This window comes from Microcebus murinus, chromosome 4 (genome assembly GCF_040939455.1).
Source record: "Microcebus murinus isolate Inina chromosome 4, M.murinus_Inina_mat1.0, whole genome shotgun sequence".
NCBI classification, from domain to species: Eukaryota; Metazoa; Chordata; class Mammalia; order Primates; family Cheirogaleidae; genus Microcebus; species Microcebus murinus.
In genome coordinates this window covers 61,767,269-61,782,337 of record NC_134107.1, presented here as the reverse complement: position 1 = coordinate 61,782,337, position 15,069 = coordinate 61,767,269, and the positions used below count along the sequence as shown (strand labels likewise).

The following is a 15,069-nucleotide window of genomic DNA, read 5'->3' as shown; positions in this document are numbered from 1 at the left end:
GAAAATTATCCTCTGGGAATCATGGCTCTATCCAGTTTAACATTACCTACCTGACAAAATCATCATCTAAAGTTTACCAATTATTTGATGAACATATGTCATGCAGGAAAGAATAGTAAGCTTTACCAAAAATAAAATTTCAGCTCAGTGATTAAACATTAAACAAAACAAAATAAAACTAAAAGAACTCACAAATCAAAGCATACAAGTTTGTTGTGAAATCCCTAGAAGCAACTTCTATATTAGAACTAGGGCACTGTATCAGCAGTACTTACATAAATAGATCTTACCTTGAGAACTCTGGGAGGACTCTGTAGAAGAGGAACTACTATCTGTATAACTTTGTGGTTCTTCTTTTCCTTCCTGAATAGATGAATTACCAGCCTCTGCTACCCTGGATGCTTGTTGTAACGTTTCTGTTACTAGCTGTCTTGTTTGTTCACTAACAACTGTGGCTTGAAATGTCACTGGTTTGGGTTTAATAAGAACCTAGAAGAAAAGCAAAAATATATCCAGGTGAAATTTTAGAGCACGATTTAAAATGCTAAACTTCTAGGTCACAAAATATTTTTGGGGATGGAAAGCAGTATTCTGTATATTTATTATGCTTTGGGCACCGTATTATTCATCAAAGACTAATTCAATCTATAGACAAATTACAGTTAAGCCACAAATTTTAAGCGGTACATGCCAGACTGCAACAGCCATAATTCTGATGATAGCCTTTGTGCTTGTTTTTGCTGGCCTATAATAACTTCAGAAGTCATTTTACAGCCTGTTAACTGTATAGAATGATAGCCAAAAGCTGAGGATGACAGAACAAAAAGACACAAGAGCCTAGATACTCAATGGAATTTCTGAGCTGAAATTATCAGTCCAGAACTTTCTTTCCTCTGACCTTTTATTAATACAATAAAAATAAAGCCCTAATCTGTTTAAGCCAGTGTTCTTCAAGTTCCTTTTCATTAGGAACTAAATGAAATTCTTAACTGACACACTTGCATAAAGTAAACTTGCTTGGAACCTAAGTAATCTTTGAAGAAACCCCCAGAGGAACACTGATTTAGACCTGTGGTCCCCAATCCCCAGGGCCATGGCCCATTACTGGTCTCTGTCCTGTTAGAAACTGGGCCGCACAGCAGGAGGCGAGCAGCAGGCAAGTGAAGCTTCATCTGTATTTACAGCTGCTCCCCATCACTCGCATCACCACATGTGCTCCAACTCCTGTAAGATCAGTCACTGACTTCCATCACCCCCAGATGGAACCATCTAGTTGTAGGAAAATAAGCTCAGGGCTCCCACTGATTCTGCATTATGGTGAGTTGTATAATTATTTCATTATATATTACAATGTAATAATGATAGAAATAAAGTGCACAATAAATGTAATACACTTGAATCATCCCAAACCCCACCCCCACCCCCCCACCCCCGGTCTGTGGAAAAATTGTCTTCCATGAAACCAGTCCCTGGTGCCAAAAAGGTTGTGGACCACTGATTTACACAACTATAGGAAGGGACATGGAATATGTGGTGGATCGACTACTTTTGTGAAAGTCAAAATCACAAACACTGAAACAAGTGAAATGGGAGAAAATTTTCAAACTGGACCTTTCCACTTAAAAATCTAAACTCTAGGAGTTAACTTCAATTGAATAAAAATGTTAACTCATCACAATTATTTTTATTTGTATATACATATATATATATATATGTATATATATATATGATTCTAAACTTTTCTGGACTCTACTGAATCACCCATTTCCAAGAGTTCAAGAATCAAAAAATGATTACACCAGCTTAGATGATGGAGCAAATGAATTTGTTACAGTTGAACTCAATAGGCAATTTGAACTTGTCACAAAACTTATGTTTTAGATATGTAAACTATTTGACTACAATTCTGAAGGAACAGATTCTGAAAGCAAATTATTAGTTTATAGGTAAATTAACACCTTTTATAAAACTTCTAGGATAGTATTTGTCAACTAAAGCTGATACTGCTTCCTTTGACATTCTCAGGAAAACAGTTAAAGCAGCTACAAGATAATTACTAGCCTAGCAATATATGATTAAATACCAAGCCTCATATTCCTAGGCAAATATTCAGAAAAGTTCCCTTACCTTCTATTGGTTGAAAAATGAACACATTTCTAGCTTCTCCATTATGTAGGGTTCAAGTAAAGTAAATTTTATAAGCAAATAAAATGCTTTTGAAGGCTATGTTAGCTTATGAAAAGTAAATATTTTTGAGAGATTATGAATAACTACTATCCTCCCTCAATTAACCATCCCTCAAATAACAATATGTATCTTCAAAAAATTTTATTCTAAAGGGATTCTTTCCCACAATCCTTGCTCATAGAATGACACAAATATTTGGACATTTTAAAAAAGTACTGTCAAAACACAAGTTTTTTTTTTTTGTCTTTTTTTTGTTTGAGACAGAGTTTCACTTTGTTGCCCAGGCTAGAGTGAGTGCCGTGGCGTCAGCCTGGCTCACAGCAACCTCAATCTCCGGGGCTCAGCGATCCTTCTGCCTCAGCCTCCCGAGTAGCTGGGACTACAGGCATGCACCACCATGCCCGGCTAATTTTTCTTGTATATATATTTTTAGTTGGTCAATTAATTTCTTTCTATTTTTGGTAGAGACGGAGTCTCGCTCAGGCTGGTTTCAAACTCCTGACCTTGAGCAATCCGCCCGCCTAGGCCTCCCAAAGTGCTAGGATTACAGGCGTGAGCCACCGCGCCCGGCCAAAACACAATTTTGACAATAGAAGAGTAATTATACACATTCAGTTATAACTTTTAATATTCTGATTTTTTTAAAGAATGTTGATCTTTCCCTTCAAATTTCTACCTGGAAATTTTAGGAATTTAAAATATATAAGAGCCCAGAAAAATCACCATATCTTATAGCATACCTGTGTTTTACCTTGCTGCCCATAAACAATTTTTGTTGGGATGATTTTAGCTGCTGGTTGAACTGTGGAACCTATTGCTTTTGGCTGAGTTACAATCATTTTGGTGATGGGTCTTGTAGCAGTGATGATAGCTGGCTTTGCTCCCGTTGGCACCGTCTGAATAGTCTTTTCTCCCTAAATTGAAGTCAATGATTATATAAGAGATTTGTATGCATTTAAATGATAAAAATTGTCCTCACTGAAAAATCAGAGAAAGGTTTTACCAGGATGATAGGAAAAGAACTGGAGATTATATAACAAAGTATGATGTATCTTAGTGATCAAAAATCTTACTCTTAGTTGAAATTATCTTAATAAAAGTCATCTGACCAATCCTATCTAAAGAAGGAATTATTTCCCGATGAGTGACTTTTTAAAAATTACCTCATGTAAGAATATTTATTATACTGTCACATTCATGGAATACATATATTAAAATAGGGTCAGAAAACTCCAGAAGAATATACAGTAATCTGTTAAAAATGTTTATCTCTAACAGTTGGGATTATAGGTCTCACCTTCCACATTTATCTTTATTTTCTAATTTATCTTAAATGAATATTTATGTAATTAAAAAATTACTATGCAATATACCAGTAGCTAAATAAACACACACAAACTCCCTTAGTCCCACCTATTATAAGGATATATATAGCAGAATGTCTATGTGAAAAAGTATGGGCAAGAGTTAAAATCAGCACAGATTTTAATATCCTTTTTAAGGTTATATGGAAAAAAAGGAAGTAAAAACTTGGGCTGCTCCCCATGTTTTACTATTAGTACATTACTAATATCACTTTAGTCTATCAACTAGATAGCTTAAGCCCATTAACTCTTCACCATTTTCTGCACTTTCACCACTTTATTCATCAGTATCATTTTCTGGTCATTCATGGACTTGATATCTTTTCACTTGAACTTAACAAAATTAAATTCAAATACAGTGATTTTACTAAATTATGAAAATTTTAAAAATTAAAATGGAAACGAAAGGATCTGAGAATTTTTACTTCATCAGTTTTTCTTAATTTTTAGCTATCATCATCTAAAGGTGTGGCCATCTAAACTTAGCAGCCAGTAAAAACAAAGCACCCAGGTGAGCTGGCTAAAAAGTAATCACTGTGAATTTAGAGCTAAATATGATTATAAAAATAGTAAGTTTAACTATCTGCTATAATTATCTAGGGAAACTTGAAGTGCCAGCCAATCGTGTTATTACTGACTTTGACACACATACACTGTTCACAGCAGCATCTCTGGAAGGAGCTCTAGTTTGTTTGCCAAGAGCCACTAGTTTGTTTGCAAGTAAGCATGCCTATTTATTAAATAGCTTGATGGGCCCTGCCCAAGTATGATGACCCATTCAAAGAGGCCAAACAAAACCACCAGCAGGCTGTGTTTTGAAAAAGCTCTTTTGATGTGTGTTATGGGCATGCACAGGTGAATAAGTGGTAAATACAATTGCACATGCCTGTGTGGTGAAGAAGATGTCTTACATGCTGATCTACTTGTTTTACTAGCATTGCCTGTATCAAATTGTTGCTATCAGATATACCTAGCAGCTATGATTTACATGTGACTCTTAGATCTTTCTGACCATAAGGGTCTAGAATACAGGGCATCCCCTCTTATACATCAAGTTATATGAAATTGCAAACCACATTATAAAGAGTTCTGAAAATCTTAATTCTAATCGTGGCTTTTCTGTTGGCTTACTATGTAAATTTAGGCTAAGAATAATCTATTTTTCCAAAATGTTGAAAAAATCTAATGCAGGATTCCTATCAACATTATAAAGACAGTGATGCATAAGAAGCTTTTATGAGATCTACTTAAATGAAGTATAGCATTCCATTTCCTTTCCTTTCCTTTCCTTCCCTTCCCCTTCCTCTTCCCCTTCCCCTTCCCCTTCCCTTCCCTTTCCTTTCCTTTCCTTTCCTTTCCTTTCCTTTTCTTTTCTTTTCAGACAAGGTCTCACTCTGTTGCTGGGCTAGAGTACAGCGGCTTAATCATAGCTCACTGCAACCTCAAACTCCTGGGCTCAAGCAATCCCCTTGCCTCAGCCACCTGAGTAGCTGGGACTATAGGTATGCACCACATCTGGTTAATTTTTCCATTTTTTGTAGAGATGGGGTCTTGCTATGCTGCCCAGGCTGGTCTTTAACTCCTGGCCTCAAGTGATCATCTCACCTTGGCCTCCCAAAGTGCTAGGATTACCTGTGTGAGCCACTGTGCCTGGCCTGTAATCTATTTAAATGAAATATAGCATTCCATTTCAAGTGGTGTCAGGCAAGCCTAAATAGTTAAGTACCAAGAATAATAACAACAGGAAGAAAATCAATGGTTGAGGACTTCCTATGTACCAGGTATTGTTCTAAGCATTTTCAAAGTTCTAAGCATTTTAAAACAGCCACCAGTTACTGAATAACCTAATAAATATCATCATCTCCATTGTACAAATGAGAAAAATTAAGAATAAGAGAAGTTGAGTAAGTCATTCAAGGTCAAACAACTACAATACTGAAAGCTGAAGCCCAGGTTTCAACCTCTTAACAATTGCCTTTGGAAGTATAGATGAATCCATTATTTATTTGATTATTTTTTTTTTTACTAGCTCAAAGAGGTAAAAATGAAAAAAATATAAAAGTAACAAATCTCCATCAATTATGTAGTCTTAATCCAAAATATTCCTCTTTGCCCAGCCTAGGCCAAACACTAGGCCAACATCTATTTACCATAAGCAGGAATAAAAAAACTCTGCTCCAATAGAAGTCCTCCTACAAATTTAGCAAGTGGAATTCTCTATCTGGACCAAGCTAGGCACTAAATCATGGTCATAAGCAACCTAGCTATGAGCAAGTATGAGTATCATATTTTAGAAATTAGTGTGAAAAATGGCATCAGTTGGTGGTGCTTTAACAGTTATTATATCACAGTAGTGGTAAATCAAGCCATTAGGGCCATTGTGGGGTTTTGAAGTCCTTATGCAAATATTTGTATAGCTGGTCTTTAAAATCCTCAGTGGATTGCTGAGTCTGCAGTTCAAGCTCTTACTTACTCCAGCATTTAGCAATGTTGTGACAACGTTTTTGCCCGGGAGGCCTTGAATGGTCGTTCCTTTTCCTGTAGTCTTTTGCACAACAATCACATTGGGCTTGGAAGTCATTGGGATTGTAGTAATTTTGGTAGTCGTTCCTTAGAGAAGGGGGAAGAAAAGGAGGCCTGAGTTAAGGACTAGTGATATTTGGTTATTTCTATTTAGGTTATACACAATTAATACATGTAGTCAATGTCATCCCTAGATGACGTGAAACTGTCATGAGGAAAAAAATGAAGGCTTGAAATAGTAAGTAAGTCATCCCAGCATGAGAGAATATTAAGAATTGACTTTTAAAGCAGTCGTCTTTTTAGAATCTGAGGAGCTATATACCAAACTCAGAATCTAAAAATATCGGAAAGAAATAAGCCATGTATTTTTGTGTGAATAAAAAAGACAAAGTAAACATTGATACACAGACCAAGTCACAGACTCACTGTGTGTTTCTATAATCTGCAGCACTCTGGAGAGTATAGGGGTAAAACTCATTTATATTTTCAAGCATTAAGATCTATCCAATGAGGCATTCTTAGATCTATATCTACTGATGCAGACATAACATAATATTACCTTGTTCTCTCCCTTACATCCTTCCACAATCTGCTTCTCCTCTACCTATCAAATCTATCACCCTATAAGATTTATGCTCCATATTCTCCTAATTGTAGAGGTTGGAAATCCTGGTGCAAATCTTTAATTCATTCCTGTCTTAACTCCCTGTGGTCCCCAACAAAATGAAAGCCCCTTAAGTTCCACACTGTATCTTTGTCATGTCAATGATTCCTTGGTGCTTAGCTCAGTGGATGGCAATTATTCAATAACAGTTGTTCAAGTTTTTCAATGGGTATGTGAATGAACTCAATTTGTCACCAACATACATCCTCTTTTAAAATGTTATCAATGACCCAACTCAAAAGCCTCATTTCCTTTCCCACACTGTATCCCTATTTCAAGTTTCTCCATCATATAAATAGTCCTGGTGCTCTCTGTCATATCAAATATCCTAAAATAAACTAACTCTCCTAAGCCAACAACTTGGAAAATACCAAATGGGTTTAAAACCTCCCTAAATCCCTGTATGCCTAGCTTCAGCTTCCCCTCTACTGTTTCAAAATCCTACAAAATCCGGCCCTTAATCTAACAATTCAATCTAATTAGTTTCTACTCCACAATATATACACCATAAACTCTAATCTAACAAAGAACTTCATTATGGCTTCCCATTATCTACCATACAAAGCCCAAACTCCTCTGTCTAGGTTTCCAGGTTTTGTCAGACTCTAATTTTTAGGATTATCCAATATACACCTCTTCTTCAGTATGTTGGTTTCCATATTGGTCTTGAGTATACCAGTCCCAATGCTACCTTTGTCCTATAATTTCCTGTGCTTATGAAAAAGACATGCCATATTCTTCTTCTACAGGCTTGTATATCATTTATCAATGACTAAACACAGAAGAAGTACTCAATAAAAACATGACTAATATATTCTCAAAAAGAAAAATTAAGCAAAATTGTATTATTTTCCACTGGATAACCTTAACAATCCTTACTAGAGTTTTAGAAATAAAACTATACTAAGAATAAGAAAATTCTGTTATATGTTAATTTGGGCAATATTATTATAAAAATATCTTTATAATGTATACTTGCTGTTATCCAATGTCTCATCATCCAAGGTAACATACTCAGAAGTTACATTAAAAAGCACTTTTAGGCCGGGCGTGGTGGCTCACGCCTGTAATCCTAGCACTTTGGGAGGCCGAGGCGGGCGGATTGCTCAAGGTCAGGAGTTCGAAACCAGCCTGAGCAAGACCCCGTCTCTACCAAAAATAGAAATAAATTAATTGACCAACTAAAAATATATATACAAAAAATTAGCCGGGCATGGTGGCACATGCCTGTAGTCCCAGCTACTCGGGAGGCTGAGGCAGTAGGATCGCTGAGCCCCGGAGACTGAGGTTGCTGTGAGCCAGGCTGACGCCACGGCACTCACTCTAGCCTGGGCAACAAAGTGAGACTCTGTCTCAAAAAAAAAAAGCACTTTTATCTATGAACTAGCTTTGCAACTATTTTCCCCTTTATCTGTAGCCTCTGAATAGTGGGCTTTAAGAACCATAATAACCAAGCTGCCCATTATTCACTTATACCAACTATAATTCTTTTTTTTTTTTTTTTTTGAGACAGAGTCTCACTGTGTTGCCTAGGCTAGAGTGCTGTGGCGTCAGCCTAGCTCACAGCAACCTCGAACTCCTGGGCTCAAGCAATCCTTCTGCCTCAGCCTCCCAAGTAGCTGGGACTATAGGCATGAGCCACCATGTCCAGCTAATTTTTTCTATATATATTTTTAGTTGGCCAATTAATTTCTTTCTATTTTTAGTAGAGCTGGCGTCTCGCTCTTGCTCAGGCTGGTTTTGAACTCCTGACCTTGAGTGATACTTCCACCTTGGCCTCCCAGAGTGCTAGGATTACAGGCATGAGCCATTGTACCCAGCCTATAATTCTTAATTAACTCCAATCCTTTATATGTGATTGACTGTGTAGAGATCTTTTGACACTGTAGCCTCATCAAATATTTGATAATAAAAAGTGGTTTTAGAAAGTAAGCATTAAAAACTACCTCAATGAAATGTAAACCATGCTTTCAACTCTATACCAAAGTACAAAGACCACTTTTTGACAAAACTTGCTTAACAAGTGAATTGTATTTATATCAACTAAACTATCTAACCCCTTCCACAATGGTTTGTAAATTTATAAGATAGCTGCAAAACAAGTCTATAAGCTTAAGAAAATGGAGAATAGGAGAATGTTAGAAAATAGAAGAAAAAGGAATAACACAAGGAAAAGCAAGTCTAACATTATATCAAAATAAAATACAATTTATGACTAGAATTATCAATTATGAATGCCTGAAATTACAGTGAGCATGTTTCTGTATTTCAGGGGATACCTATGTTATTTTGAAGACAGAAGTATTACTCATTACAGAAAAAAGTCATCTTCTATGCTTTCATAGTAGTTGGTCTATAATTCTCATGTTACAACAGAATTATACAAGTTCATTTGTTTAGCATTCTTCAGGACAGAGAATAAAACTCATGTACAGCCCTACATATCACAGCACATACCACGGTACCTAGCTCATAGCAAATCAAAGAATTCACCTATATATATAGTCTTTACTTATAAAAGTCAAGACACAATGGGTTCAAATAACTATGAATCCCAATTGGTTCACAATGGGCTATAATACTGATACATTCCAGAAATTCTTATTTTTAAAAAAGACAAGGGTGAAAATTTGGACATTATGGTAGGTAGGCTTACGAAAGAACACAAATTTATTGGCTCAGATTTTACTATTCACAGATTCTTAAATCACCTGATAGTTCTGATCTCTTGTATAATGTTTTATGTTGCTTTGCAGAAAGAAAGAAAGAAAAAGAAAAGAAAAGAAAAGAAAAGGAAAGAAAGAAAGAAAGAAAGAAAGAAAGAAAGAAAGAAAGAAAGAAAGAAAGAAAGAAAGAAAGAAAGAAAAAAGTATCTTTGCCTGAACACAGACAATTAAAATAAAGTCCTGCCATTGTCATGGTAGCCATAAGGCCTTCAGAGTCAAGACAATGAGATCACTTCTGAAGAATCCAATCTTCTGCTAAAAGGGGTATGATTCTTTAATCAACTTTCAACAAAGCTCACAACAAAAGCTATAAATTTGATAACCTCATACATACACATATAAATAAATATTTGACTCTGTTAAGATGTGAGTTAACTATAAAGATAATCATGGCTTGTATTTAATTGCTTATTCCACTAAAAAGAAAAATTTGACCTTTCTAGAAAGTACTTTGGAAGCATTAACTTGCCTTGTAGGATATTATACAGAGGATTAAGAACTCTACAAAATAATTTATGTATAATAATGTTCATCACATGATTATTTATAATGACAAACACACACACACACACATACACACACACACACACAAAACCCTATAAGCAACCCAAAACATTCAACAATGAGAAAATGGTTAAAGAATAGTACCTCATATGAGAGAATATTATGTAACCATTGGAAAAGATGTCAAAATACACTTATTAGCATGAAAAAAAATCAATATTACTATATGAAAAAGGACAAAAACTAAGTATATTAGATCCCAATTTAAATTAAATTTAAATTATTTTTAAAATATAATATATACACACAAACACATTTATACAAGTGAATAGAAAAAAATGAAAACAAATATACCTAAATTTTAATGCATTACTATAGATGGTAAAAATCACAGGTATTAAATTTTCCTTGTACCTGTCTGTATTTTCCAAATTCCCCCAAGATATGGGGGAAAGCTTTTTTTTTTTTAAGTCTTCTATTCTCACAGAAAGATGTCTGAATATATTTTAAGAAAAATATTTCTTTTTTGTTTGGAGGAGAGGGGACTCTAGAATCCAGCATCTGTTCACGGATGAAAGTAGAAAACCATATAAATTCATTCAACCAGGCTTATCAGTTTACTATAAATAGACAATAGGGATTAAAAAACTATTATAACAATAAACTAACCTATAATTCCAGTATCATGGACCAACAAGAATATAAAATAAGAAAACTGTCTTTATAAAAAGAATAGTGACATAATATAAAGATCAGTTTGAAGGAAGAAGAGAAGTTCTTTGGAGTAAAAGTGTCAAACAGAAAAGCAGAGGTAGAGACAAAATGAGCTCCATGAATGAAAAAAGTTGTTTCATCTGCATGCCAAGTATATCTTATAGTGCTGGAGAAGTTTAAGAACTCTTCTTATGTATACCTATACACTTGAAATAGCAACTAACCATGAATGATTTTATAACTAAATACAAAGGTGGATAATATGTATATTTATATAGGATATATATCTCGCATTCCATGTCTGTTTATAGGAAAATGTGCTTTTGTATTGCTTTGACCAGGTACAAAGTAACTACATTATGAATAAGGTCTGAAAACAGAGGCTTCATATCTAAACATTCCCTCAAGCTATACGGTACTACAAATTCATATATATAAGCAAAGAAAAATCCTTAAGGTCATAAAAAGCTACCTACCAATAAAAAACATGATTACTTTTTGACAAATGGTTAATTAAGTACTTTATTCTAAAGATATTGTCAAATAATAAATTATAATTTAAGATTTAACTGTGTTATTTAAAATATTCTCTTAAAAGCCAGAGTATGTATGATGATTCTTTACCTACTAGTTTCACCCTCCTCAGTCTGGCAAACGTTAGATTTTCTCACTTACACTTAAAAGTAGAGCCAAAATTAACAGCTTTAAATATAGTGCTTTACGCCAATACCATGCCCAGCTTTGGGTTTTTTTGTTTTGTTTTGTTTTAACTCCCTGAGTTATCAGCAACATCAAATTACTGCCAGGAATTTCAAACCCTTGACTTTAAAATGTTAGAATAACTCACCTGGGGCATATGACTAGTCTACAAAAATAGTAGACAGTTAAAGTCCATAAGGCTTGCTTAATCAGAGTCTATTTACATCATTATAATTAAAAAATAATAATCAATGAAAACAGATGCCATGTTAGGGTCCACAACTCAAATACTGCAGGGATTAATGAGCCAATAAAACCCAGGTATGGTTCCAATATACCAATAAACAGGCAGATGGTTAGCCTTCACTATCTGAATATTTTCAAAGCAAGCAAACAGTTAACATAAATGGTGAAAAGCAAATAAAGATATTCAAGTATTTTTGTTTTTAATAAGGCTAAAGTGACATCAGTAATTGAAATTAGGAGATATGTTCCTCAAACATATTTAGATAAACAAATACTACTTCTTCCACTATCTAGCTTGTATGGCCTTGGACAGGTCAATTTGATATCTCTAAACTCAAATCTGTCTTCGTTTGTAGATTTGGCACAATACCAACCACCTCAGAGTTGTTATGGGGTCAGAATGGATTGATAAATGAGAGAATACTTTGCAAATGAAAAATATCTATGCAAATATAAACCATAATCTTTCCATTCTGATTAAAAGCAACTAAATAGTCTTTCTGTTTTAGAACTATCAAAGCTTGATATGTGAATATTAAAACTAAATACTATACTTAATCACTAAATATAAGGATAAAAACAAAGCTTTCGGTTTCTAAGCAGAAAACTGAGATCAAACAGAATCCTTCGATAGTGAAATATGTTTTTTTTCTTTCACTGAAGGCCATCTATACCTTTAATATATTTCAGATATACCTACCAGACACTATATTACTGCTAATTATCTTGCCCCCCAAGGTAGCTAATGATTTGGGTACTACTGTAATGATGCTACCACTGGTAGTTTTCACATAGGTTGCAGCTCCAGGGGTTGCAGCCATCCGACCTATAGATGGGCTCACTGTTGGCCTAGTATAGGTTGCTTGTGTGCCTATAAAAAGGGAAAAGCCAAAAGAAAAACTTGTCATTATATATAGAAGAATAATAATTTATACAGTTTAAGTATAATTTAATACAATCTACATTTCTTTAACTTGAAAATGGAATTTCAAGGTGTCAAGACAGTAATTTATATTTTTACAGCCAGTTTTCAACGCACATAGCAAACACTACAGCCAAGTCAATTTAAATTAATTTTACACATAAAATTTTGTGATGTGTTGCATCAAATTACTAACCCAAGAAAAAGTAGAGCTAATTCTATTCCCTTATTCCACTACCCTTCTTCCACTAGTTTTATGCCAAAAGAAACTTAAATTTAATCATCTTTCCTGCCAGAGCATTTTAGATATTTGTTATAGATTTATAGGTTTCTGCATCTGTTTTATGATGTCTCAGTGCCAAACCCAATGTCAGCATTCTGCAAATAAGGCAGTATTATTTGATTAAAATTTTACAAACTTTTACTGTTTTGTACTTTCCTACCCTCTAAATATATTTCCACCTTTTAAAGGGTTATTCCATCATTTTAGTAGAGATTAAAGTTGAAGCTGCCAAGAGTTGCCAGGAATATTTCTCTTTAGCCTAAAATGTTCTCTATTTACATATATCCTCAACTTTAACTGACCTGCTTAAGGATATTTTTCTTCATGTCTCTCAAAAGATTTTACACCTTTTCCCACTATTTCTAAGACTTTTCTCTTTTCTCAAACAGGAATAAAAAACTAACTAGAAGAGTCTGTTGTTGTTTCTTATAAATCCAGTAATTCAGAAAGACTATTCCTAAACTGGGAATTAATAGCCTTGGGGAGAATGAAAAAAAATGACTAAGATAACACCTTCTTCTAAGAAAATAATTTTTTCATGATTAGATTCAGAGGCCACTGTGATAGCCATTTTCAACAACCCCTCCCCAAATGCTTTTATCAAGTTATTTATCATTTTAAAATATAGCCACTATTTTTAAAATGGAGGAGGAAAAGACCATTAAGTAGAATTAGTTTAAATTGGTTACAAGGATATATCTGAGTCAGAAAATCTAGTGCAAAGTAAATAGCTACATGGATTCATAGTTTGAATCTGCTGAATTATAACTGAAAAAAATTTCTTATTAAGCTTTTGTCTTAAAACCACTTATTCTAATATAGACTCAAAACACAGACATATCACTTTCTACTACCTTTATATATATATAAGGAATCATATATCTGTAACACTACTGTCTGTGCCAAATGGAGAAATGATTGGGGGAAACACTATAAATTTAATACAATAGTAACAGTGTTTAAAAGCACATGCTTCACATACAGAAAATAGTATAATAGTTGCTAGAGGATAGGGGAAGTGGGGGAATGAAGAGTTATTGTTTAATGGGTATAGAGTTTCAGTTTGGGAAAATGAGAAAGTTCTGGATGGTGCTGATGGTTGTGCAACAATGTGAATGTATTTAATGCCAAAGAACTGTACACTTGAAAATGGTAAATTTCATGTTAGGTATATTTTACACCCTCCCACCCCTGAAAAAAAGAAAGCACAGGTTTTGGAGTGAAACAGATTTGATAGGTTCAAACCCCAGTTCTACCTCTTTTTGACTATGTAACCTTAGCAAGTTGTTTAATGCCAAGTCACTGAAAATGGAGATAATAAAACTTAAAGGAGATTAAATGCTATGTCTACATAGACCTTTACATACTGGCCAATAAATGACAGGTATCATTGAGACAGGTATCATTTTACATTATTTAAATTCTGTCATCTAAGTACCAGCCCTCAAAAAGTTTGATTAAGAGTTACACACATTTAGGCCGGGCGCAGTGGCTCACGCCTGTAATCCTAGCATTCTGGGAGGTCAAGGCGGGAGGATTGCTCAAGGTCAGTAGTTCGAAACCAGCCTGAGCAAGAGCAAGATCCCGTCTCTACTATAAATAGAAAGAAATTAATTGGCTAACTAAGATATATATACAAAAAATTAGCCGGGCATGGTGGCGCATGCCTGTAGTCCCAGCTACTTGGGAGGCTGAGGCAGTAGGATCGCTTGAGCCCAGGAGTTTGAGGTTGCTGTGAGCTAGGCTGATGCCAGTGCACTCACTCTAGCCTGAGCAACAAAACGAGACTCTGTCTCAAAAAAAGAAAAAAAAAAAAAAAAAGAGTTACACACATTTAAAATAATAGTAATGGCTAATTCTAATATTAACAGTAATAGCTATTGGGCACTATTCTAGGGACTTTTTACCTACTTGATTTCATTTAATACTTATGGCATAGGTATTATTACCCCAATTAAATAGACAAGGAAAAAGGTTTAGAAAGATTAAGTTACCTGCTCAAGGTCACAAAGGGTGGTACTATTTAAAATATTACACATAGTCACTTCCTCCAGCATAGGTTGATTGCTCTCCTATCTAGGCACAATGGCATCTGTGCTTCCCTCAGTCTTACAGTAATGCTTACTATACTGCAATGTAAGAAAGACTCTCAGTATCATCAGAGTGAGATCCTTGGGGGTTGGGTCTATTTTTATTCATTCAACAAATCCTAAGTGAGTACCTACTTACAGACCAGC

The 15,069-nt window shown here is 34.7% G+C and overlaps 1 protein-coding gene across 2 annotated transcripts in view; it reads right to left on the bottom strand.

Moving 5' to 3' along the window:
* The window catches only part of EMSY (EMSY transcriptional repressor, BRCA2 interacting), a 134,074-nt gene that overhangs the window by 22,795 nt on the left and 96,210 nt on the right, over positions 1 to 15,069 (bottom strand). For both annotated transcript variants that reach the window (XM_020286618.2, XM_076002324.1), the window contains exons 15-18: positions 12,328 to 12,498; positions 6,025 to 6,161; positions 2,928 to 3,101; positions 291 to 489 (exon numbers count right to left, since the gene is read on the bottom strand). In XM_020286618.2, coding sequence (XP_020142207.2) covers positions 291 to 489; positions 2,928 to 3,101; positions 6,025 to 6,161; positions 12,328 to 12,498 — 681 coding nt within the window. The remainder of the gene's footprint in view (positions 1 to 290; positions 490 to 2,927; positions 3,102 to 6,024; positions 6,162 to 12,327; positions 12,499 to 15,069) is intronic.